Source organism: Panthera tigris, chromosome B4, assembly GCF_018350195.1.
Source record: "Panthera tigris isolate Pti1 chromosome B4, P.tigris_Pti1_mat1.1, whole genome shotgun sequence".
NCBI classification, from domain to species: Eukaryota; Metazoa; Chordata; class Mammalia; order Carnivora; family Felidae; genus Panthera; species Panthera tigris.
In genome coordinates, this window is record NC_056666.1 from 100,552,686 (window position 1) to 100,580,532 (window position 27,847).

The 27,847-nt window shown below is 35.3% G+C and overlaps 1 protein-coding gene across 1 annotated transcript in view; it reads left to right on the plus strand.

Annotated features, from left to right (window-relative positions):
* The window catches only part of NAV3 (neuron navigator 3), a 588,388-nt gene that overhangs the window by 511,779 nt on the left and 48,762 nt on the right, over positions 1–27,847 (plus strand). Inside the window, exons 19-23 of the mRNA XM_042992807.1 lie at positions 1,845–2,033; positions 5,417–5,469; positions 11,429–11,452; positions 14,002–14,079; positions 21,407–21,490. Coding sequence (XP_042848741.1) covers positions 1,845–2,033; positions 5,417–5,469; positions 11,429–11,452; positions 14,002–14,079; positions 21,407–21,490 — 428 coding nt within the window. The remainder of the gene's footprint in view (positions 1–1,844; positions 2,034–5,416; positions 5,470–11,428; positions 11,453–14,001; positions 14,080–21,406; positions 21,491–27,847) is intronic.

The window sequence follows — 27,847 nt, forward strand, 5'->3', positions numbered from 1 at the left end:
TCTAATCCTCACTCCTATTTCTTGAATGAGTTAAGTCCTATGTTTTGAAATTATAGAAGGACAATTTACTTGGCTAGCTCTGCAGCCATTTTGGTAAGAATTATGCAAAGCCAAATAGTGAATAAGATGTCTTTCTAACCTCTAGATATGTACTGACATAATACATTTATTTATAAATGTGTTGAATATTTCATTCATTTAGCAAAGAGACAGTTCATACTGTGAACATAGAATAGGATGATTTACTCCAATTCAGGTACTTTAAACATAAATATTCAAGTCTAGAATGTTCTTCAGTGTTATCTATTGGCAGTCAGTCAGCAATCAGATTGAATTAGTCACTGCTGGCTAAAAAATCTCTCTGTCTCTGTCTCTCTCTGTCTCTCTGTCTCTCTCTCCCTCTCCTCCCTCCCTCTCTCCCTCCCTCGCTCCCACCCCCTCACTCCTTCTCCTCTCTCTCCTTGGTCCTCCTTCTTTCTTTCCTTCTTTCCTACAGATTGTACACTTTGCAAATCCATAGTTTCTTTCACTTTTTATTATATGTAATATGCACTCACAATATAATTCTTAGTCTTGTATTTATTTCCTTTTTTTGTCCTTTTTTCAATCCAGTCCACAACTGCTCTATCAGAGGATTGTTCTGTGTATTAATTCATCAATATCTATTAAATATTCAGCATAGTGCCTGGAAAATAGAATGCATTCCCTTTTGTCTACCTCATAGTATATAGGCCTCCTATTTTACATTGTTTTGAAAGCCAGTCATTATATATTAAGAAATGTAGTGCCTGTGTCAAAAAAAAAAACAAAAAAAAACCCTGGAGATTTTGAAATGATATCAGATGAATTTTAAGCCAATGACATAAATTCTTTAAGGCTTTGAAAGCACCCAGCAGCTTTTGTGATTGCTTAAGAGGTTCCTGCCTGCTTCCTCAGATACTTACAACAGCTTGCTTGTCTTAAATATGAGCATTTATGATATATTTCTTAATTTTCTGCTTTGCTTTTACTCCACATTTAAGTTAGTATTGTTTCAAAAGAAGTTGTACATTCAGTCAATCACATCTTTCTTTAAATCCACGACCATCATTTGGCCTAAAAAATTGAGTGTTATTAGAACTCTGGCAATTGGCACTAAGTACATAAATTTGTATTTCAAATTATGAACATAAGGTACTGCTTGGGAAACATAACAGGTTTGTACTTCTGACAGTCTTACTATGGCACTGTGGTCTTAGACACAGCAGAAAAAGTGATTGATTCGCCTTATGATGAGCTATAAATGCCATGTATATTACATTTCATTAAAAAATTATTTTCTTCTCTTATAACCTAACTCTGATAGCAGTGATGGTGCTGACCATGAACTGACATAAATTCAGAACTCAAAATGACTAAAAGTCTTTGGTTGGGAACTTCAAAAGGATCTTCTTGTGAAATTTAGATTCCTTGTGTTTCCTTTTCACTTTTGTTTTTCCCAGATGTATTCTTCTCTAAAAGAAACCTGATGACTCCATGAAGGCAGTCTTTTCTTCTTAATTGCCAGCAGAATATACTTGTTACTGTATTTCTAGCATAAACAGGAGAGGTTGCTTGGTGGCTTTGTTTAATGTTGCTTTAGAAATTGACATATTGCTTGCCATGAAAGTGTTAGGAGGAAAGAGGGACTCCACTGAAACTGTTATCGACCATTTCAGAGGCAGACTCTCAGCCTACCTTAAATAGAGACACCTGTTAAAATCACATTTCCATAGAATTGGGGTCACATTCTCACTCTCCATCAACCTACTATTTTCATCATCCAAGCCTCAGAATAATGAGGCTGTGTGTGCTTTGTTTTTCAGTGAGCCCAACCAATCTGTCTCAATTTAACCTTCCCGGGCCCAGCATGATGCGCTCAAATAGCATCCCAGCCCAAGACTCTTCGTTCGATCTCTACGATGATTCCCAGCTTTGTGGGAGTGCCACATCTCTGGAAGAAAGGCCACGTGCCATCAGTCATTCAGGCTCGTTCCGAGACAGCATGGAAGAAGGTAGGCGAAGGGGGAAATAAAGACAGAGTTAACTTTATTTAACTCAGAGATGAAAACTGTCACATCAGACACATCACAAGGATTTCTGAAGAGTAGATAAATGAGTAAGTATAACTCTCATTTAGGGAGCCCTGAAGCTTGAAGAAGTTTGAGTCTGCATTACCTTGGGTTTCTTTTCTTTTTTTTTTTTTTTTAGTGTTTATTTATTTTTGAGACAGGGAGAGAGCAAGAGCGGTGGAAGTGCAGAGAGAGAGGGAAACACAGAATCGGAAGCAGGCTCCAGGTTCTGAGCTGTCAGCACAGAGCCCGACCAGGGCTGGAACTCCCAAACCCTGAGATCATGACCTGAGCTGAAGTTGGAGGCTCAACTGACTGAGCTACTCAGGCACCCCAATTACCTTCTGTTTCTCTATGCATTTGCAAATATGCCAGAAATTGTTTTGATTATTACTTGGTTCTAGAATAGTTCAGAATAAATTCAGTGTTTTCATAAAGAAAGCTTCATAATTTTAGAGCCTGTTTGTCCTGGTGTGTCAAATATCAGAGCAAATGTTTTGTTTGACATCTCAGTTAAAGAACCATAAAGATACATAAACCAGAAAAATTATCTTATGAAACTACCACACGTTGACAACTTGTATTCTCAGAAACTCCCTCTGGTGTTAATTTCTGTTATCATATCATATTTGAATTCATATTATGTCTACTTTTGCTTCATAAGTTTCATTTCCTTATCCAATACAATAAGGTTCTATGTGAATATTTTTTAAAAATTCTATTTGAAAAAGGCTTCATTGATATTTAAACATATATAATTTTCTAAACTATATAATCTCAAGTGTGAAATTTGATAATATTTGAGAGACTTCCTCTTTGATTTAATGAATGAGTTTTTAAAGTATCCATAAAGGGAAATTGTGGCACACATATTATAAAGCATATCAGCTATGGATAAAATACAGGTAAACATAAAAGTTTGAACAGATCACAATAAAATCAGACATAAAATCAGACAACTATCCTAGTCCTTAATAATAACATAGAAAAGAAGGACTCCAGATCTTAAAACATACCAGGTTTTAAGCCTCTGGCCACCCATTTATTTGTGGTATGAACTTGTGCAGGATTTTTAACTTTGTCAGTCCTAATTCCTGCAGATGTAATTTTACAGGTTTGTCATGAAAACAAAGTTAGGGAACAGTTCCGTTCCTTTCTCTTTCACCTTCCTGCTTTCTTAGAGTCTTTTCTGATTAAAAGTTTAGATGGTTATGGGGGCACCTGGGTGCTTAGTCAGTTAAGCATCTGACTTTGGCTTAGGTCATGATCTCATGGTTCATGGGTTTGAGCCCATATGGAGCTTGCTTGCTTCAGATTCTGTGTCTCCCTCTCTCTGTCCCTCTCTCACTCGTGCTCTCTCTCTCAAAAATAAATAAACATTTTTTTTTAAGTTTAGATGGCTGTGAAAATTGATTTAATGTTTTCAGGCCACCACTGTATGCTTAATTTGCTGGCCCTAATTTCGTTGACCACCATTGCCACTACCTTCTGTGATATTAAGCAAACCACTGAGTTCATTGTGACAGAGAGTGGATTATATCCAGAGAGTCTGCTGATTGTGGCAGAATAGATAGACAGAATTGACCTAATTGGCAATATAAAGTCATAGCTTTTTTGAGATGATTCTATCACTCTCTTCACAGACAGGCATCTTGCAATACTGTGAAAATAATTTGCCAAGCATACTGATGGCTCTCTAGAGTGCTCATTTACAGATAGAATACTGTTCATATGCTGAGAAAGTCTGGCCTTCTGTGTATGAGGATTAAATAATCTAAATGGCTGAACAGCACCCTGAGTGGGCAAGATGGCTTCTTGATGCCCATCCATTGAACACTGAACAATTATTATTCTTACAATATGGTCTGCAATCAAGGGATTATTGAACTAGTGAGATGGGAAGGGCTTTATTGATGCCCTCCCTGCTCAATGCTCACAGTGAAGATCAGGAACGTGCCACAAACTAGGAGTCCATAGACCTATAAATAGTAAGTAGCAGGAACAGACCAAAAAATGGGATCTCCCAATTCATTGCCCGCCTGCCTTCTGTACACCGTGTTGAAAATCTTAGTCCATTCTGGTGTTATTAGAGGTTGAAAGAATGTGGGATTTTGTTTGGTTGTTTTGTGTTCTTTAGATGACTAACATTTTGCACATCTCACACAGTGGTAGGAGGTGCTCCAGCTGGAGATCTGGGGTTGTCCTTCTTTCCTCTTTGACCCGCATTTATAGTCAGTCAGTTTTAAAGAGGTTCTTCCTGATGTCCCTCAAATTCATCCCTTTCTTTTGAGCTACACGGCCACAATCCTGCACGGCTTTGCCAGCCTTTCCAGACCAGGTTGTGAGCACCTCCCTTGTGTCCTTGCTGTACCCCTTGTATTGCTCTCAGTAGTATTTATGTTACTCTTTTATAATTATCTTCTTAGTTGAATATCTTTCTACTTCTTTTCAAGCTCCTAGGATTGTGTCATAATTTTTATAGTCCCAGGATCCAGAAAGGACCTGTCACGTTGGGTGGGACCAACTACTATTTAATGGATGAGTATGCAGAAATAACTTTATATTATCCCACAATGAAAAGAGTAAGGGCTTTTCTATAACTATAATTAAGCACAATTTTATCTACCTTTTGGGCTTAACACATTAGTTGCCGAGAAATACAAAGCAGTCTACCACTTGCCTACGATGTTATTTTGGTATACCTAGATAAAAGCCAGTACCCAATTTCCATTCTTAATTTCATTGAGACACCACCTTGAAATAAGTAATTTTCTATTACTAAAACTACAAAAGAAACAATAATTCTCCACTTAAATGAGTATTATCAACTCATTACAGATAATGTTGAAATAGCAAGTTAAATAAAATGCTTATGTCCCTGAAAGTATATGGAGAAAAAACATTGAAAATGGACCTTTGTTGTATATAAATGAAATTAAATAAATAAAGAAAATGTATAAAATAAAGAGATTTTTTTTAAGTTCATAAATTTATGGCAACTTTAGGTTTCCATGATTTTCTGGTAATTTATTATGTGGAGGTTTACTGTAACTTTGAATCTGTCAACAGCATGCCTATAGGGCTTGTATTGGCCAAATCCTCTCCGTAACATGATGAGGGAGATATTTTAGGAGAACAGGTATGGGACCTTCCCATGTGTCAACATTTTGACCTCCAAGAAATGGCAGGAGAATTGTTCTCAGATCTTTGTATCTAGCTGTATTATTTTATTTCCCTAATTGCCTAGTCTCCACTATCTAGCAAAGGCCGGGTGTTTCTGAGCACGCTTCATTATTTTACCTCTTGTTCGTTTTTGCTTTTTCCAGTTCACGGCTCTTCATTATCACTGGTCTCCAGCACTTCTTCTCTTTACTCAACAGTAAGTATCCGTTGTTAACAAGGAGCTTCTGCCTCGGCCAAGCACACAGTGATTAAATAGGTTGACATTTACACAGAAGTTGCACAGTGAAATGAGGGCATACGCTCAGCTACCATAACCAATAGCTGGCGGGTGCTTTCCCGGACCTTCTGTAGCCCAGTTTTATGCGCTTTCGCTGGACTTTTGTGTACTTATTAAAATCAATGAGTGCATGAAAAACTGAGTTTCGTAAAACCTCTTGGGGTATAACTGGGAATCGCTGAAACCATGTACTCTCCCATAAATTTATAATATTGACTGGTTTTCCTTGTTTGGTTCTCTGAGCCATGACTGGTAATTCTTCAATGGTATTTTCTCCATTTTCTTATTTTAATTTTTCAAGTTCCTCTGTGCCAAAGTGTAAAGGCGTAAAAGGCCTAGAGACTCTTAAAAATATATACCTTCTGAAATAGAATGAGTTTTAAAACTATTTCTTCAAAGAGAAAAATGCCGATGTTTCAACTTATTTTCCTGATGTGTGCAGTTATAATCTGTTTTTGCCAAGATGAGCTTCCTGTCCACTTAATATAATTTCATTTTTTTTTGCAAAAAAAAAAAAAGAAGAAGAAGATCTATAGGATGTTATATTTAATAGGAGGGTTCCTTCATGCCTAAGTAAAAGTGAAGTGTATTTCATTTACTGAATCTCACTGAGACTTCAGCAGTGCAAATAGTTCTTAGCCAGAGCTGAGGTTCATAAAAAGTTCAGTCTTGGCCATCACTGAGCAATTAAGCCTGATGGGCAACGCTAATTGTTTCACTCATTTCATTAGGCTTAAATGTTAGGGCCCTCATTTTATAAGCTCATCTTACATATTTATTGCTTTGGATAGTTACACAAGATCAGAAATATTACTGGGAAAAGCAATATTTTTCTCATCATGTCTCCTTTTCATGATTAAATTTGCCAATTATACTCTGTAAATGAAGAAATCACTATTATTGTTTAAATTTAATCCTTTAGGCAAGTGGATAAGAAGTAGAAAGGTGAAATGTTTTGGCAAAAACACATAAAAGAACTGTGTTAACACTTAACCCTCCTCATTGGCCCGGGGCCGCTGTGTGCTCAGGAGGTGACCTCTGACCTAAAGCATTGCGGCCGAAGTCCCTACAAAGCATCAAACGATGCAGCATGATCATAATATTTTAAATATATGCAAAACCACCATTTGGATAAAACTGCCTTCATTCAGCCTGAGAAAGATTCCAGAAGAAAAGGAGCTTGAAGGGGTGCCTGGGTGGCTCAGTCAGTTAAGCGTCCGACTTCAGCCAGGTCACAATCTCTCGGTCCGTGAGTTGGAGCCCCGCGTCAGGCTCTGGGCTGATGGCTCGGAGCCTGGAGCCTGTTTCCGATTCTGTGTCTCCCTCTCTCTCTGCCCCTCCCCCGTTCATGCTCTGTCTCTCTCTGTCCCAAAAATAAAAAAATAAAAAATAAAAAAAAAAAAAAACGTTGAAAAAAAAAATTTAAGAAAAGGATCTTGGTTTGAGGGAAAACAGATGGCTGATTAGTATGTACCAGAGTCCAGTAGAACTTTATGCGACAATAAGAAGGTTTTCTAGCTGCACTGTCCAGTACAGTGACCTCTGGCCACATGTGGCTATTAACTGTTTGAAGTGTGGAGTAACAGAGGAACTGAATTTTTAAGTTTAATTAATTTAAATTATTTAAATAGGCACGTATGTCTAGTAGCTTCTATATTGGGTATTGCAGGTTCATAAGGAACAAGGGGCTTCATTTTAATAATTGTAGATAAGTAGGAGTAGATGTCGTATGATAAGGACAATCAGAAAGCATACAGGAGGAGTATGTAGTAAGAGTGCAATATGTAATAGGAACAGAGACGAAAGTGACTACATACATATACCTATATGCCAAAACTTGGAAATGAAATATACCTTTGTGTTAAGTGTGAAAAGAATGTATTAGGTCTTTAAGCCACAGAGATTGTACGTGGTTGTCCTGAAAATGATGGAAATTATATTCTTGAGTTCACAAATAACCTATAAACAATTCAAATAAATGCATATTTGGAGGACTAATAAAAAGAAAAACCAAAAATCAAAGATGATGAGGAGTCATTCTGACTTCAGTCCCCCATTATCATTCACCGAGATTCCACTGACAATGAGAAAATATCTGTGAAAGTATTTTTTAAACCATGAGGTAAAAAGTCAGTTTGTCATTATTTTTCATGCCTTCTTAAGGACTCTAGATCAAGATTCAGTTGATTTGCATTCTTGCCTAACTCTATCAGCAATTACTGTGTGACATCAGAAAAGTTGCTAAGTTTCTTTGGACTATACCTGTAAAATCAAATTGGAAAACAACAGCCAGATCTATCCCATCTGTCTCAAGGGTTTTGTGTAATTATTAGGGAAGACCAGAAATGTTGTATACCAAAAATAACAAAAATTATAAATTTTTGATACACAGGATTTTTGATTTTTGATTCTAGGAGCACCATTTATATCATAGTTGATGTGAATTGCATCTTTTGAATTTAGGCAGTGTAGTAACATAGCTGTGCATGGTTATTTCCTTCATCAAATAATTCAAGTGTCTAGGGGGAGAAAAAGTTCTTTTTTTAAGTAGTATATTAGGCACTATCTGCTCTTACTAGACAAAATACTGCTCTCGTCAACCATGCGTATAAACCATGTTTACTCTAACATTATCCATATAACATTAACACTTATACAACTTACAGAATTATATATTTTGCTGGATGTATTACACTTCAAGATATTAAAACAAACTAATAACAATGGCCTGTTGCAAAGAACATTTGCCTATAAAATCACCAATCTAACAAGTCTCATTGGAAGGATTCTTTACCTTTTAACGCTTCTACAACTTACAGTTTGGTAAATTTTTCAAAAGTATTGTGTTGTAAAGTTGAGGATTATCACCTGATAGTATATTCCTGAGCAGAAAGGGAATTTGCATATTGATCAGAAATCATAGGCCTGATCTAGGGGCACCTGGGTGGCTGGGTTAAGCATCTGACTGACTTCAGCTCAGGTCATGATCTCACGGTCTGTGAGTTCGAGCCCCACATCAGGCTCTGTGCTGGCAGCTCAGAGCCTGGAGCCTGCTTCGGCTTCTGTCTCCATCTCTCTCTGCCCCTCCCCTTCTCGTGTTCTGTCTCTCTCTCTCTCTCTCTCTCTCTCTCTCTCTCAAAAATAAATAAACATTAAAAAAAAAATCATAGGCCTAATCTGATCTGCCAAGTTCTTACCTTTGGCACACTTAGAGTTTGTGTGCTTCTTTTAAAATCCAAGCCAACACTGTGAAATCCAGAACTTTTATCTAAAAATTCAAATTTCTAAGTTACTTTTAATGTAACCTGAATATCTAGTAACACTGAGATGAATTCCTCCAGGTTTACAGTCACTTGGCATCATCCCTTTAGATGCTGGAGTATGTTCTCAGGCCGGTTCCCGCCTCCACAACCTTTTTTCTTCCTGACACTGAAGCTGAGTTCGGGTTCTTAGTTATTATTGTGCTGTTTAATTTCTCAAAGGAAAGACATACTCCTTATTATCTGTATCTTTATGAAAAGTGGGGAAAATGTAAGCCTAGGGAGGCTGTATGATTTTTTTTTAATTCCCAGAGCCTTTTATATTCTTTATATTCCTGGTCCTTTTAAGCACTGAAATTGTTGATCCTTGCAATAAATAGCTTTTTTTTTTCTGACTGGACTTGAATATTAAAAACTTGATTGAATCTTTTTTGTACCTGGAATCTAATTTATATTGATTTAATAAGAGCAGGGGCCATGTTTGGTTTGTTGTGGATCCCTTTAGCATATTTCCTAACACACAACTAATACTAAAGTAATTTTTTTTAGTAAATTTGAATGGGTGAATGAAAGGCTAATTAATGATTTATGGAGTAAAGAATCATCTGATATAATTTTATTTAGGCAAAATGTTTTATACTGTCTACCATTCTCCAGACATTGAACTTGGTTCAAAACCATCATTTAAAAATGGCAAGTAATCATATTCCTTCATGATGTTATTAATTCTGTGCCTGAATTGCTGAAAGAAGTATAATATTAATATTCTGCCTCAGTGCTTCCACTTTATGGTAACACCTACCTAGTACTAATAGCCATGAGGTATGAAAGAAGGCAAAGATTAAAGGAAAAGATAGTTGTGAAAATATAGCAATGAGAAAAATCATTATATACAATCCATATGGAATTAATATGTAATGGTTATACTTATGAGTATTATAAATAACTTATTCAAGGTTTTTTTTAATGAGAAATATGATGAATATCTTTCTTGACTTTTTTGTTAAATAGGATGCATTGCGTTTTTTAAGCTACAAATTATTTATTATTAGTTTTATATAATGCTAGCAGGCCTTGAAGCAGGATTTGGGCAAAATATAGTGGCAATAAACATGCCAAGTTCTAGGGAAAACAAATCGTCATAGCTAATTGTGCCATATATCTTAAGGCAAATAACTTCCAGCTTTCTTTAAGGTGAAATTTCCATCTTAAAATTAGTTCCCTAGTTCTGATTCAAATGCCAACTGTTGAGGAAACCTTAAAACTATTAGAATTGAAAAATAAAATCTTCACTTAAAGATTAAAATTGAGATGTAAAATATTCAAGCTTTATGTTAGCATTTATTTTTAAAACACAGTTTTCTTATAAGGGCTATTAGGATTTTACTATGTAACCACTCTGTTATTCCAACACAATATTACTAACGATGCATTATTTTTAAGAGTAGAGAAAATACAGGAAAGGGAAAACTGAAAAATGCTTATGCATAAAAAAATACCTTGATGTTTATGTTGTTACTTTGTTTTATTGTATATTTTCTAAAAAAAAAAAAAAAAAGTGGTTCAGGTACTTTTGTATCAATCAACCAGGAAATGTCCCCAAAAGAAAGATAGGAAATGAGATTTTTTTTTAAATTTTTTTAGCTTCGAAATTGATCAGCGCAATGAGCAGATTTGTACTGTTCAGAGGTATTATTCATTCTCCACCTTTTTCCAGAATAAGGGAGCTTCCCAAATGTAATGGTGCACATAACTCATTTTCTGGCATTTTGCAGCCCAGCACAAAGAAGAAAAACAGAGCTGGGAATTTTCTGCAACTGAGTCCAAAACAGCCTTCAATTTCCTAAAGCAGTCCTTATTTGCATAATGTGTATGACCAAAGATGTTTGTCAGCCACTTTCATCACCATCTTGACGTGGGGAATTTTAATGTTTTGCTGACTTGCAGCTCAGTAAACTTAATAATCATTAGCGACAGTGAAAGAAGACAGAAACTAATAAAGTGATTTTACCCAGTTATCAGTAGAGGTCAATATTTTCCCTCCAGCTTTATTTGGCATTTTTATGATCTGTAAATCACAGAATAAAATTCTGACTCCCAAGTCGTGGCTGATGATGTCTATAATATCATGGAGTGTATTTTCTAATATGTATGAAAAAGTCCAATATTTCATTTTTTCCTACACCCATCTTTTTTAGAGTGAAATGTTATGATTACTTTTGTTTTTGTTGCTTATGGTCTGAATCTTAGAATAACATTGTCTTTTAATTCTAACTTTGCTTTTAAGGCATATTATGTATCCATGAATCAAATAACCTACATTTTCAAAAAATTTTATCATTTGTATATAAGGAAGTACTCATTTGCAATCTTAACGGTTCCTGTTATAATAATAGAATATTAGTCTAATATTTATAACATGTAAGTATAGTATAAATATAACAATAATGTATAATACTATGAAATTTTAACATGTATTTTACTATAATAATAATTTATAAATAGTCTTAGGTTGGATCATAATATTTTTAATACAGTACAATTATACATTTATACTTGTGGAGCAAAATGACATTAGTCACTTATAGTTAATTTTTTTTTCCTTTTGTCTTTTACAGGCTGAAGAAAAAGCTCATTCAGAGGTAAAATTTGTAGCATTTTCATATTCCACTCTTTGTTTACATCTGTGATGAAAGGAAGGTACCACTAGAGGGCTGTGTGATACAGTAGCATAGCTCTCCAGCACTGCCAACAGAAGTGATCCTCTAGTTGATAAATGGTCTCGGATATTTACTCTTAAGGAAAATGAAAGGAAGTTTTTAAAAGCAAACTTACCTCTTACATTCTAGAATGGAGTTTTAGATCAACAACCAAAAATTTGCCTGTAGTAGTAAGCACTCATTAGATCTGATGAATGAATGAATGTGTGGTCTTTCCAATTCATTGTAGTCTCTTTTCCCCAAGCCTGTGAGACTAACTGCATAGGATTAACGAAACCGTTGAACCTTAGGCATCAGACCTCCATAACAGAAGCTACCAGCATCACAGTCCATCTGTTTCATGCCGGGACTTTGCCGCTCTAATCATCGCTTCATGTCTAGTGTGGTATATTGTTCTAATCACACACATTTCACAAATGCACTTTGTCTCAATCATGTTCCAATCAGATTGCAACCTGGAGAGAGTATCCTTTTTATTTCACTTTGTAAAAGAATTTTCCTATCCAAGGAGAGCAGGAGGACTTTAATTAGGACTTTATTCAAGGTGTGGTAATGATATTTGATTGGTTTACACTGAGGCAGTCAGACCACAGAGAAAATCAATGTCTTGGCAATAGCCTTTGCAAAGGATCTCTGCCCTTATTAGCCCTTAAAGGAAAATTTATGCTATGCTTAAAAGTACTGAAATAGTATTGATTATAGCATTTGATCTTTATCATTGCTAGACCAAAAAGTTAGTATGTTTTTTTTTTAAAAAACCTAAAGTGTTTTATTTACATTGCATGGACCTGACAGTGCTAATTCGGTCGTAATATGGCTGCTGAGATAAACAAATGCTGCCTATTTGCCTGATTAGTCCTTACCCATCTCCCCTTTTTGTCATCTCTGCCTCCTAATGGATCATGGTTTTTAAAAAATAATTTCCATTCCTTTAAGGTTTCCTGAGTTAATTTGTAAAGGATCATGTAATAGAGGCTATTATCTTGAGAAAGGCTCCTTAAGTTTGTATTGGTTTAGGATAAAGTATATGGTCTGTTTTCTGGGACTGTCTGTGGTCATCATCATTTGAATGCAAGTCAGTGCGATGCTATTGGGGGCTAGTGTATCTATTAAAAAAAAAAACTGGAGTGAAATGGGATCACATTTGCTGAAATTATATAAATGTTCACCGTCCCAGCTTCCAGCTTAAAATTCACAAGGTCTTTAGAGTCTCTCAACATTGACTACCATTTCTTTTCTGCCAAAAAGTGGGGGAGAAGACGCTGAACTGTGTCAAGAATGCTCTTTCAAACTGAGACAGTATTCCAAAAGTCCAACCACAACAATAGAAGATTTCTTTTTAAAGAAAGGAGAAGAATTAGAGTAGAATGTTTGGCATCTAAGTAACTAAAATCCCTGGAGACCAGAAGTAGACCAGTAGACTTAGTCTCAGATGACTGTAGATGTTTTACCCTTATAATCGCTGTTTACATTTCTTAGCAACATGAGACACAGTTTTAACTGCAGAAAGTGCTTACATTAACAATTTAAATGTGATATGAACTACTCTCTTCCTCTGGTTCAGTTTTGGTACAGTGTGAACTTAGCTAAAGAGGTAGACATTTTAGCACATTTATTTTATTGGTTTATCTCATTATTTGAACAGCATTACTGATTTTTTCCCCCTCTTAAGCTATGGTTAATCTATAAAACATTTTTAGTCTGAGCTAATAGTAACTCAATGAATAAAAGGCATTATAATAAAGTTTTGGGAAGGCGTCTCTCAGAATGTTAGCCATTAAAACTCCAGCTAATAAAATTATTTTCAAATATGAAATCATTACACATTGGATCGGAGCCAACTTTCAGTGGCTAAGGGATAGTCTAATGCTGGGAAGTTGCCAAACTAGAAAATTTTAAAAAGCACATACTAAAAAAAAACAAAAAAAAAACAAAAAAAAAGTATTTTTTTTTCTTTGCTAAAACTCCATGCTAACCTCCATACTAAAACTTTCAGTACATTCCTTTAATTTGCAAATTTGAGGGGTGCCTGGATGGCTCAGTCTGTTGGGCATCCGACTTCGGCTCGGGTCATGATCTCGTGGTCCGTGAGTTCGAGCCCCGCGTCAGGCTCTGTGCTGACAGCTCAGGGCCTGGAGCCTGCTTTGGATTCTGTGTCTCCCTCTCTCTGACCCTCCCCCGTTCATGCTCTCTCTCTGTCTCAAAAATAAATAAATGTTAAAAAAATTTTAATTTGCAAATTTGAGTCCTGACCTTGAACATAGTCACTTACTTCTCTTCTTATACATGGTATTTGACTGTTACTGTATAGCTAGTGTTCACATTTCTTTGGTTTTTCAGGAATTGGTGCTGATACACTAATTAAGGGGCCGCATGAGCGGAATATAGTATTTGCTTTCTTGGATTGAATTCTTAGTTTTAAGTAAAAATCCACTAGCATATTGAATTGATTTTTTTTTAATTACATTCAGCAAATCCATAAACTGCGTCGAGAGCTGGTTGCATCGCAAGAAAAAGTTGCTACCCTCACATCTCAACTTTCAGCAAATGTAAGTCACTCTTGATTTTTTTGATATATTAGAATAGATTTTTATATAGTAAATGGAATAATTTTAGTAACAGCCTCACAAACTTTAAGTGTCCAAAAATAAAACAGACTTCAGTCACTCATACAAACGTAAACTTCCCTGCATGTCGAGTAATAAAATGTAAACCCAAATTGATGTGGTTAAAGGGCTTTTGTTTCTTCTTAGGTTGGAAACATTAGTAAGAGTTACAAGGGCTATTTCTTTTCTTATGTCTTATTTTTATTACTCTCCGTAGATATTTTTCAAACCACAATACAGTTGGTGGTTGACAGCGATTAACTTTGGAAGATAAAAAATTCTATGTGCCCTGCATTCTTCAGCACAATTTATTGGGCAATTAGTTAAGCACCCAATTAATTATAAAAAAATTAACTTAGGTCTACATTTGGGTATCCAAGCTATATTGGAAATGAGAGAGAGTTCCCTAAAAAACCTGGGCAGTCTTCTCATAGCAGTTTGACCAGCTGAGAGTGGCAAAAATGATGCCAATGAGACCATCAATAATATTAACATTTATTGAATATCTTTCAATGTGCCAGGAATATTCAGAATAGATGCAGAATAAGAAAGGAGAGCCTATGACATTGTGCCTGGTCCTCAGGAACATTAGTGTTAGAAACACCAGTGAGGGGTAAGGAAGCTCCCACTGTTTTGCCATACGCCCTGCCACCTGCACTCAACATTAATCTGCTCAGTTGAAGTGTGTAGCTCTGGGCCCTTCCTCTGCCTCACCACTCTGCTCTCCATTGAGGTTTTCTATCTCCTAGACAAAGCATGACAGGACAAGAGAGAGCAGGTGTAGGCCCATGGGGTACGAGCTGATTAAGAGAGATTTTAAGGATAAAAATTATTGTGCAATATAACTTCCACAGTATAGAAGTAAGTCTTTTTAACCCACCATGTATTCATTTCAGCACTGGATTTGAATTGATTTTATCTTTTCAACGTGGGAAGAATCAAATTAATTTGGGGTTGGCTGTATTCATTTTTATCGATGTTGTTAGGGGGTTGTTAAAAATAATGGCAGGTTTTAGAGAATTTTTAGGCAGTACTGAAAAAGGACAGAATTATTTAACCTATATCTTATGTTTAAGAATAATTCTTAAAGAAATAGTTCAGAAGCAACTATAAATTTTATACTATAGGCTAGATGAATAACACTGTAAAACACTCAGTCTAGGTTCCTGACTCAGCACCCAGAGAACATATTACAATGTAAATGCCAGAAACACATGAATTGTGTTTATCTGCAATGAGGAAGGCTCAATGATAGACCCTATGGACTGGAGAGTCAAGATATTTACAGATGTCTTTAATGATTACTCAGGATTTTATTTTATTTCATAAATGTCTCTTGCATAGGTTTATATATTCAGATGTTAGGATGATAAATGTCTGCTATACATTATGGAATTTGGGCTTTTACACGGTATTTTTAAAACTATTTCCATTTAAAACGCATTATATTAATATTCTGTTAAAAAGGAAAACTCAAACTAAAAAAATGGATGCAATAAAAAGTGTATATTTGTTTTTCCCTCAGACACTCCCTTCCTAAACATGGTTGTTGGTTTCTTTTTTGGGGGGAGGGTATAGTTGACATACAATGTTCCATTAGTTTCAGGTGATTTCCCAAGTTTATACATTATATATATACTATATACTATATCACTATATACATAGTGATTTGTATATATCACTATATACATAGTGATATCCCAAGTTTATACATTATTCTGTGTTCATCACAAGTGCCATTACATCTGTCCCATTACATCACTATTACAATATCACTGACTATATGACTGTATTCCTTATGCTCTGCTTTTTATGATTGTGACTTACTCCTTCTATAGCTGGAGGCCTGTATCTCCCTCTCCCCTTCACCTATTTGCCCAGCACCCCCACACCCCGTTCCCCTCTGACAACCATCCATTTGTTCTCTGTAGTTACAGTTCTGATTCTGCCTTCTGTTTGTTCATTTCTTTTAAGATTTCATGTATGAGTGGAGTCATATGGTTTTTGTCTTTCTCAGTCTGACTTATTTCACTTAGCATACCACCCTCTAAGTCTATCCATGTTGTCTCAAATTGCAAAATTTCATTCTTTTGTATGGCTGTGTAACATTCGATTGTTGGTTTCTTATGTATCCTTTCAACTTTGATCTTTTTATTCCCATGAATACATATATGCAACACACACCTGCAAAGGCTTGTACACACGCACACACACACACACACACACACGAGCAACCAAATTTTAACATAAGGGAACAGTCCTGAAATTTGACTCTGTGCCATTGTTTAGAAAGGGAGCAAAAAATTTTTAAAGTTGTCAGCCATTGGCTACCTACCACTTCTCCTTTAATCATGCATACCACACTGTTTTCACTGATGTGTTTTCATGACTTTGGCTCACATATTCTCAGCTGAGCATTGATATGACCACCAGAGGGTGAAATTTGTTTTTCTGTGGTTAAAAAAAAAAACTTACTCTTTTTATGCACAAAGCACAGATATACATGGAAGCACAGATATACATGGAGTGCATAAAAAAGTATCCAGCATATCTCTGGTGCTAAAATGTCATGGAGGAAGGGTGCTATTAGAAGAAAAAGCATCTATAATATCTCCTCAAGGAATAATAATGAAAAAAAAAAAGAATGAATACAGAATTAGAGGAAGTAGTGTCAAATAGATAATTTTGTTTAAAAAGTGCTAGTCTTAGAGAAAATTTCCAAATGTATCCAGCTTCCTCTGGCTACATCTATGTTATCATTAGCAAAACTTGTTGCACATGAAAAGGAGCCTAAAATTATATCCTGTTTTTCATGCTCCTTTTTTTTTTTTACTTCATAATGCATTTTATAAATCTTCTGAAATCACCTGAAGGTCATGACCTTAGGGTTCCTGGGCTTGAGCCCTGCATCAGGCTCTGTGCTGACAGCTCAGTGCCTGGATCCTGCTTCTGATTCTGTGTCTCCCTCTCTGTCCCTCTCCTGCTCAAGCTCTCTCTCTCTCTCTTTCTCTCAAAAATAAATAAAAATTAAAAAAAAAAAAGGAAAGGAAAGAAAGCATGTTGTCGGACCTTCGCTAAATCAATACCCCACACATGCACAGGAAGAAAACAGAAGCCCCACAAGCAAGCAGCTGCAAATGTATAGTCACATCTTACAGTCAGGTGCCCCCTGGCCTTTCACTCACACCTTTCTGCAGCCAAGACATGTGGGAAGCGTTTCTTCATGTTCTAATATATTTTGTTGTACAAATCTCAGCTCTTAGATCATCTAGAAGTGGGTGCTGAGGCTAGTTATGATTACCATTTTTCAAAGGTACCACTGAATGAACATGTCACAAAACAAAAGATACTTTTTTTTTCCTTTCAGCACATTGGTCTTTTAGCCCAAAATCTCAAATATATTATTTTGTTTAGGATTGTGTCCTGTTTTTTTTTTTTTGCTTTATTTAATATTTTTATATAACCTGGCAGTTACTCTTGCTTTTCTGCATCTCCTTTAACAGAAAACAGTTTTGCATATACTAACAATGGCAAAAACTGAAGGGACAATTTTATAATGTGTAAAAGAAATGTGAAACCTTAATTATGATAGTTTCATTTATTTTCAGTTCATCTATTGATTTTCAAAACTAAAGTCACAGATATATATATCCACAAAAATCTATGTATATTTTTTGGTTGGTGGACCATTACTAAATTCTGGGGGAACAAATATAATGCAGGCATTTTTCATAATATTTCATCTTACTGTTTAGCAGTACGATAATTCTCTTTACATGTCTATTCAGATTGTATTATAGGATTCAAAAACTGAAGTCAGTATGTATTAGAAATACCATCCATAACTACTCTTCAGTCTTGCTTATTTTATTACCTTGACAGACTTCACCTAACACACATTGGGATGTAGTCATTATCATATTGACACAATTTTACTCTGGCTTTCAAATTATGCAGCTGGTAATGGAGAAGTAAGACCCAAGTAAATCATGATCAGTAGTCCCTCTAAAAATCCACAATTTTTAAAAAGTCATAATTTTGTTAAGGTTTTCAGACAAGATATATTGTCCTATAGTTTAATCAGTTTTACTTTCCATTTTAGTTTCTTTTATTTGTATCTTGTACTGTCTTTCCATTAATCCAATTGGTGAGAAGTTTATCCTTTTATTACCTTCAAAGTAACAAAGTTAGTAAGCCAAGACAAACTTAAAAGCAGTATTTCACTAACATACCTCTAACATATTTTTCATGGAGAACGATGTGACTCAAAATGTTCTTTGGTAACCAGTTATACATTTCTTATGAATAATTAATGAGTAGCAATGTTCCAAAGATTGAAAACTGACATTCTCATAGTGAACATTTTGTATTAATTAATAGCTACAAATTATAGGCAATATATTTATAGCTACAAAATACAGACAATATATTTATTCAGCATACTCACATTCCTACATTCTTTGTCACTTTAACTCCCATTCAACTGATAAAATATGCATAGAAGGTAAAGTATAAATTTTCTTCTAGTTTTTACATCCAATAATTGGGCATTACAGTTGTTTGAGAGAATTAAAACTGCAATATTGAGTACATTCTTACATTTCTTTTAGTACATGTTAACAATGGTTTTCGGCCAGAATTTTCACTATTTTAAAAGAAAATGAGCAATTTTATTTTAGGATTTAGAAACCTATTGTATGCTCACAGCATGATTATTGATTATCATCTAAACTAGAATCAGCACAAAATGGTCAATCATAGGCAAATACATTATAAATCACATAGAGCAATGCATTACAGCAAAATCTAACTCCTGCTGCTTACCACTGGATGAATCTCAGAAACTCAATGTTAAGCAAAGCAAAAGTCACAAAATAATTGTGCCATATGATTCCACTCTGAAAGTTTTAAAAATAGACAAAGCTAAAACATAGTGTTTAGGAATGCAAGCTCAGTGGTGCAACTATAGAGAAAAGCAAGACAATAATTACCACCAATGTTGCGATAATGGTGGTTATCTTTGGGGCAGGGAGAGGCGACAGTAATAGGGGAGAGGTAAGAGAGAACTTCTAACATCTTCAAATGTCCAATTTCTGGACTTGGCTGGTGACTGATGAGCCAGTGAGCTCTGCATTTTCACTTTGTTCAATTTTAATATGGCAGGAATTTTTTTTACATTAAAAAAGTTTACGCGTGAGAGAAAATGCAACATAACCTTATGTTAATTTCTGAAATATTAAGTCTGATATAATGATATTCCTTGCCATTGAAAACATTTTAAACTACAGCTGCATTTTCACTTTGTTCACTTTTAATATGACAGGAATTTTTTTCACAATAAAAAAGTTTACGCGTGAGAGAAAATACAACATAACCTTATGTTAATTTCTGAAATATTAAGTCTGATGTAATGATATTCCTTGCCATTGAAAACATTTTAAACTACAAGATACAATTCCTTTTTTATTTTTTAATTTAAAAAAAAATATTTAAATTCATTTTTGAGAGAGAGAGAGAGAACGAGTGGGGGAAGAGCAGAGAGAGAGGGAGATAGAATCCAAAGCAAGCTCCAGGCTCTGAGCTGTCAGCACAGAGCCCGGTACAGGGCCAGTACTCATGGACCACAAGGTCATGATGCTTAACCGACTGAGCCACCCAGGCGCCCCTACTATTCCTTTTTTTAAAAGACTGTTATTTTTCCAATTAAATCTGCTAATGAACCCTGGAGTATAACTCTCAAGGGTGTGTGTGTGTGTGTGTGTGTGTGTGTGTGTGTGTATGAGAGAGAGAGAGAGAAAGAGAGAGAGAGAGAGACAATTTGGGGGGAGGGAGAAAGAGAGAAGAGGGAGTGGAAAAAGAATAAAGAGTTGTTCTGGTAGACTGAAGATTAATAGAAGTATTCTCCACCAATTATCTTTCTCTATATAGCAATGTCAGGAAAAGAAAGGGAGCCCAGCCCAGCATAAGCTCAGAGCTAAGAACAAAGACACCTTTGTGTCGTGATGCTAATGGAAGGGACTTGTACATTCTAGCTGTTGGCAACAATGAAATAAACCTCTAGCTCTTACCAATAATGGAATAAACCTCTAGTCATTATTAATAATGAAATAAACCTCTAGCTGTTACCAATAATGGAATGTTTCTAGTGCCCTAATTCCTTGGACTCCTGTGATTCATCTGATAATAGTTACCTCAGCGTTTCAGCTCTGCTAGAGTTACAAGGTGAAGTATTTTAAGAAGTCCTTTTACTCCCTTCCCTCAAAGAATTAATCTTTTGCTGAGGACTACCAAATTTCTTCCCACACATAGTTCATTGTAGATGTAGGCTGTGAAATATTCCATCATTGTACCTTTGTAAGGGCACAATAAGATTGGATGAGTGTGAGATAACACCCCTATAGCTCTCCTCAAGCTACCGTGAAAGCTTGAAGGACCTCTTCTTCGTGCTTAATATTCTGTGGGTGAAGCTGTTGGATAATGGCATGTCGACAGAATTGGGCCTATTTTAGAGCTGTAAGATTGTCAAATACTTCTTAATCATAAGAGTTATGGTTTTATACAGCAATATGTATAATTCCGGGAGATTTAAAATAAAACCCGAAAGCCATGAAAACTTAAATAAAATATGACTGAGTGTTATTTCTAGCCGGCCAACCTGCACTTCCTTAGTTGAAGGGAATAAAGTAGAAATAAAAGCCATTTTATTAAAAAGAGTTTGGAGAATGAAGACAACTCTTTTCGACTGAATTCTTTGTAAGCACAAAAAAAGGAAAGATAATGTTAAAGCTGTCAGCAGATGTCTGACACTTGAAGGAGAGTGTCATTACAATAAAGGAACTAACAGTATCTCCAAAGGTCATCATGCAGGTATAAAAAGGAGAAACATTTGTCCATTGACTATTGCAGTGACCTCCCCTTGAGCTTGAAGTCTAAAAACTTGGCAACTCAGAACTTTATTCAGCATTTTGGGTGTCAAATCCTCTGTGAGATGCAGGCCGGAAGGTGTTATTATTTGCAAAATGCCATCCCTTTTCAGAAGTTGAACTCACATTAAATGTCAAGAAATGGAAACACTGAATTTAAACTGAAGTTTAGGAATATAAATAAAGATTGATGTTAAAGGAGAGTCATCACTGAGAGCTAACCAAGATGGTCATAGTATTTAAAGAATTAAAACACCTGAAATTCAGCATTTTATAAAATGAAGAGTTTTCATCCATCTGCGTAAGGTCCTGACATTTAAAATGTGTTCCTTCCGTTTTGTTCACAGGCTCACCTCGTAGCAGCTTTTGAAAAGAGTTTAGGGAATATGACTGGTCGACTGCAAAGTCTAACTATGACAGCGGAACAGAAGGTATGTTCAAGAATCACCACAGGGGATTCAAATAAGACAGCAAGTTACATAGGATGTTTAAACAATGCCTGAGATGCAGCTCCTTAAATATAATGCTTCAGAGGATCCCTTCCTTATTAGATTGAAACAATGACAAGATAATGCATTTTCTTGTCAGATTTTAATTTTTAAAGACTTATGATTCAGATTCATCTATATTAGAATACACACACACACACACACACACGCACGCACGCACACGCAAAGTTCTTTCTAGGCCATCTATTTCACTTCTGACTGGACCCATTAAAAGAATACCAAATGTTTTAAGAAAGAGAAGCAGTTGTATAGGGGAAGAGTTAGAATATTCCAGGAACAATTTGTTATGCAGTTGACAAGAATTACAGTCTGACAAGAATTTTCACAAATTTATGGTCTGTAAACCCAGTTATGGACCATGGCTATAATCTGAGATAGGCGTGAGGAAAGTCTGGAGGAGAGTGAGGACTCTACAAAGTAAAGGGACTCAGGGTACAGCATCTGTGAGATGAGACTGAAACACTGATCGTGAGCTGAAGTTTAGAAATGCGGAATGCTAAATGAAGATTTGGGTCGTTTGCACTAACAAGGACCAGTTGGCATCTGGGGATGCTGTCTTTGAAAAGTAAAGCTAATTTATATGAAAGGCTTTAAAATAAACCTGACGGGTTTTTACGGAGTGGGAGAAGGAATTCTAAAAAGAAAGAAACAGAGAATTTAGGTCACAAGGCAGACATATCAAAAAGGTTCACGTTGCCTAGAAAGAGTATGGACACTTTCCATGGGGTGACCAGTAACTTACCTCTCTGCCGTTATTTCGGCCCTAACCTGGGTCCTTGGATGGGTGTCAGAGACAGATGCAGTCTCTAAAATTGTATGGAAACATTTGTAAAACCTGCATATGTGCATGATCTGAGCAGATGTCCAGTTTTCATCTAATTTTCAGAGATCCAAAATCTGAAAAGCTTTGGCTGTTTTCAGAATCTGTACCTATATCTGTCCCTAGAGATGGCTTCAGTTTTTGTCTTTAGTTCCGTAAAGTATGTCATTAGCTTTAGAGAGCTAGCATATGTTACCATTGTGTTCGTTTACCAATTTTTACATTAAAAAAAAAAAAAACCCTGAATGAACAGCCCAATTAAACTAAAGAGAAAAATCAAATATTCCTCTTGTAGCCTGGTGTAATTAGCAAACTGTAACGTTATTTGCCCTTGTCTTCCATGCTCCTATTTCACAGATTTCCCTCTTGCCCATGAAAGAGAGCACTATCCATCCCTGTCAAACCTGTTCTGTAAGGGAAGATGACAAATGCCTTTTGAGCACAGGAATTTTATCTTAATCTTTTTTGAAGAGGAGAGGGGCAGTACAGTTTACCACTTCACTATGTAACCTAAGAACTTGGCAAATAGGATTACAAAGGTCTTTTAGGGCAGCCAAGTGGGAAAGAATATAAGGAAACTTGAGTGTGGATCTCAGCGGAACCTCTTTTTTTTTTTTAAGTTTATTTATTTATTTTGAGAGAGAAAGCATGCACAAGCTGGGGAGGGACAGAGGAAAGGAGAGACAGAATCCCAAGCAGGCTCCCTCCATGCCTTTAGCACAGAGCAGATGCAGGGCTTGGACTCACAACCTATGAGATCACGACCTGAGCTGAGATCAAGAGTCAGCACTTAACTTAGCCATCCAGGCACCCCATCAGTGGAACCTCTGTAAGGGCTGAGGAATTTTCCTTTTCTGACCCTCAAATTCATCATTTTATTTATTTATTTATTTATTTATTTATTTATTTATTTATTTATTTATTTTAAATTCATCATTTTAAAAATCAGGATTATAATAACTACCTTACAGAAGCATTATGAGGAACAAATAAGGTACTATATAACACTACATACAGTGGATAGTCAAAAATGTTACCTTTCTTACATTGCTTTCCTTTTTCCCCTTAAGGGATATAGGATAAGCCAAGTTTATCATTGTCCATATGCCAGGCATATCACTAGAAATCATAGCTAGTATTTAAGTCTCATATCTTTAAAAAGTCAAAATTAATGTTTTTCACCCCCCCATATTTCCTTTAATTACTTTATATTTATAAGTAAAATTTCTTACAAAAATTGGAAAACTACGCAGTTGTTAATTTTTTCATAATGCCTATGAATAATGCCCAAATGTTTTTAAACACATCTGCATAGTACCTGGAATTTTAAAATTATCCATAACATAACATTGCCAAATTATGAAATTTTCTCAGAAGATGCCATGATGTCTGAAATTGCCTTGCCCTTTTTTAACTGAAAATAAAGTGATTGCTTGTCTCATTGCAAGCTGTATGCACACAACAGTGTTAGTAATTTATTTTATTAATCTGAGATGTATAACTTGCCTATATCCAAGGTGGTTTTGAGAATCATAAAATTAATTGTAATACGATATGGCACAACTCAGTAACGGAATCTAGTGAAAACCAGTAGAAGAATGTATATAACAAGACGCCTGAGCCTACGTAATCACTACTGCAAAGCACAAAATGGAATTGAATGTCAAGGAAGCCAGCACACAAAGGGGGATTGCTTGGCATGTGTAGCTCTCATTTTCTGACCAGAAGAGTATAATTTAGATCGGAGAGACAAACTTTTTGGCACTGAATTCAAGGACAAATTTATTGTAAAGTTTTTAAAATTGGGGTCATGGAATAACAAAAGACAAAATCGCTGTTCAAATAGACATTTCTCTAAAAGCTGAGGGCATAACATTTAATCATATTTCAGTAAAGTCATTTCTTCAGGGAGCTGAGATAAAAGGGTATATTGCTCTCTGGTGATCCAACAATCCTGGGAAAAAGATTAGAGCATATAGAGCAGAGGTTTTGAAACTCTGTTCTTGGAGTTCCAAGGCTCATTTGTACATTTAATCATTCACCAAAGTTATATTGAATTTCTACTCTGTATAAGACACTGCTCTAGCTACTGAGAATTTAGCAGTGAACTATATGTATATGACATATATTTTATAGTGTACATATATAATATATGCATTCTATATATGTAAACTGTGTATAACTGGTTATAAGAGTATATATTCCAGTAGGTGACAGATTATGATAAAAATATAGGATTTCAAGGGGCACCTGGGTGGCTCAGTTGGTTGAACATCTGACTCTTGGTTTTGGCTCAGGTCGTGATCTCGCAGTTTGTGGCTTCAAGCCCTGCTTGGGATTCTCTGTCTCTCTCTGTCCCTCCCAGAGGGTAATTTGAATCCATAAATTTTTCATGGATGCAAGTTACTTATACTACTGGGATTTGATGAACTAGTGTATTTTCTTAGAATCAGGGCTGGCTGGGTTCTTTCAGTAGAAAAATTTACAAGATTTCAAGGCACACACACAGGGATGGGGAGTAGGATGTGTTCAAAGAAACTACAGCTAGATAGTTTAAGATTAACTGAATGTCAGTGTGATGAAACCAAAGACAGGCTTAGCAGAAATTTTTTAAGAACCTTGCCTAGAAGGTCAAGTTGGTTGATGAGATTTATTGCCAAGCTTGTAGGAAATTTGCAAGTTTCCAGGAGAAACTTGGAAAGAGGTCAGATGCAGTTAGGAAATTAGGTTGGAGAGGATACCAAGCAAGGTATTATGACAAACTATTTGATCATCTCATTTTGAAGCATTCCAAGCCTGACCTTGATACTTATTTAGCCTCAGAGACATGTACAAAACAATTGGAAAAGATACTGCCTCCATCAACCTTCTTGTACACAAGAAACTTTCATGGAAAACTGGAATCTTACATCAATGGCAGGTATTTGGGACATCATTATCTACAATAGCTTATTGTAGGTGAATGAATTTTTGGTTCCCAAGTTTTAAAGTACCACGTTTGAAAAGTGAGAAACATCAATGAAATATGATCTGATCATCTATTCCCAAGATCCTGTACAGAATTATCCTAGCCTCAATCTTCTCCTTAGTATATATGAAGAGAGTAGGAAAATGGATACTACTGAATTAGAAGAGACTTTAAATCCTTATCCTGATGGCATATACATTTTCCAGTTTTTTTTTTTATTTCCTGAAAGTGTAATATTCTTAAAACTCAAGTATCTTCTATTTGGTCACTTTCAAAATAAAGACACTATATGAAAATATTTCAGAGTATCAAATGATTTTATATTTGGCTATTTCTAGAACTTGCTTCTAATTATACAGCAAAAAAAGAGGAATTCATAATTGTACTTGGAAGCAGCATTGCAATTTCCAAGCATTATAATCACCTTAGAAAAATATGGCTTAAAAATAAATGTGAACAATCAATTATAATTATGAAGGAGAAGAAAAGGAAAACTAGAAATAAACTATTTAAAAACAATTTATATGTCTCAGTCAAGTTTTCACTTTCAAGTGCCTTCTATTAATCTTTATATACTTACTACTGGAAAAGAGAGAAAGGATAACCCTGACTTTGTTGCCATCCCAAGGAAATGATTTCACTGATTTAGCCATATCCAGACTTCCTGTTTATAATGAATAATAAAGTCACTGATGTTTTTATATGGCACCATAGGTGATCAAACACCCTGTTGTTAAAATATAAGTAGAATTGAAGCTTTACATTATTCTTAGGAGATAAACACCTGTTTAACATAGACCAGAACATTTGAGCAAAATCACCCCAACATTTACTGAGATCCTAAGTCAGGTGAAAAGATAAAGTCTACAACAGCTAAATAAGCTGAATGCTTTAAATCTGGAAGCACAGAGAAGGGCTTTAGTTTTTCTGAAAGGCAAACTAAGAGGTTTCAAGCTCATTCTACCATGGCCTTTAATGGTGAGAAAAATATTTAAAGCAAAGGGAAAAATCATATGGGAAGACTCAGAGAAAAGGATAGCTGTAGTTTGAAGTGATGTGGAAGATGGATCTCATCAACTGAAATAAGAAAGAAGGAAGGAATTTTTGCATGTGTATAGAGATACCTAGTTCAGGTTTGAACAGATTATCACTGTCAAATTTACCTATCTTTTTAATTAAAGACACTGGAATATTTTATAGGTGCTTGCATGTACTTATGAAGTTCCCCTAAAGAACTACTAAGATGAATTTGGCTAAACTAATTTTTTCATGTATGTGATTTTCCCAAACTATATAATGAATATATCTGTTACCTAGTTATTCTTCCTTTGGGTCTACTGTGCCATGCTGCATAATAACTAACGTGCTTAATATGTTTTTTTTAGAAGATACTTAGTTTTAAAAGTGAGCATTCTTCTACCTCACATTAAAAGCTATTTTCTGAAAAAGCAATATTCCCTGAACATTCCACTTGTAATCTTTGTTATAACAGTTTTGAGAAGAGATTTCCATAGAAAACATTAAAGTTTAGACCCTGAAATAAGTCTGCTTACTCATAAAATTAAGTATGAGATCTCATTTCCATTTTACTTCTTTCAACTTAAAGCCACATATTTCAGCAGATTTTAATCCACGGTACAGGCACTGTTGATTTTAAATTCAAGGATGAAAATCTGATTTTAATCAAAATTTAACTTGTATTCTAGTTTACACGTTGTAAAATTACTCTTTAAATTATGTGATTGATTAAGTATGTACAGTAGATCTCCTTTTGTGAATAATTTTCTGGTAAAGGCAGAATGAATTTTCAGTAAACATTTTATCTACTGGGAAATTTATTTTAAATGGAAAACACGTTAAATTTTGGTAAACTTACCTATTACTAATTGAGCAAGGGAAAAAATTTAGATAGAACTTGGAGAGACAGAAATTATGACGAAATTTGTATTATGACAGTGAAACTTTTCCACAAACCTGTTTCTTTTGTGAAAAATACATGCAAATGAATTACATTCAAGTATTTAAGGATCCATCTATGAATCCACAAGATTGTTACTGATTTTCATTATGTAATTCTTTGACTTACAAACTATTAGAAGTCTGTAAGAGGGTTTATTTTTTTAATATCTGTGTCCATTACAAATACGTCAGATATCCAGTGACAATAGTTACAGGATGTGCTAGGTATCTATTCCAAAGTTGGATATCATTACAGTTAGCATTGCCCCCTTTTTTTTTTAAGTGTCTAACTTTCGAATAGTCTCTGGATGTTCTCATATCTGAAGCAGTTTCCTACAAAGGCAATGTTGTGATCTTACCTTTTTTTGTATATTCGGAAGACAGAGAGTAGGAATAAGCTACTGACTATGGAGGGAAGAACCCAAGCCTGATTCTTTGGATTTCTGCCAACGATGCTAGAGAAAATGATAAATGACAATTACATTACCTAGGAATTCTCCCTCTAAGAGGCTGACAAAAATTCTAATTTTTA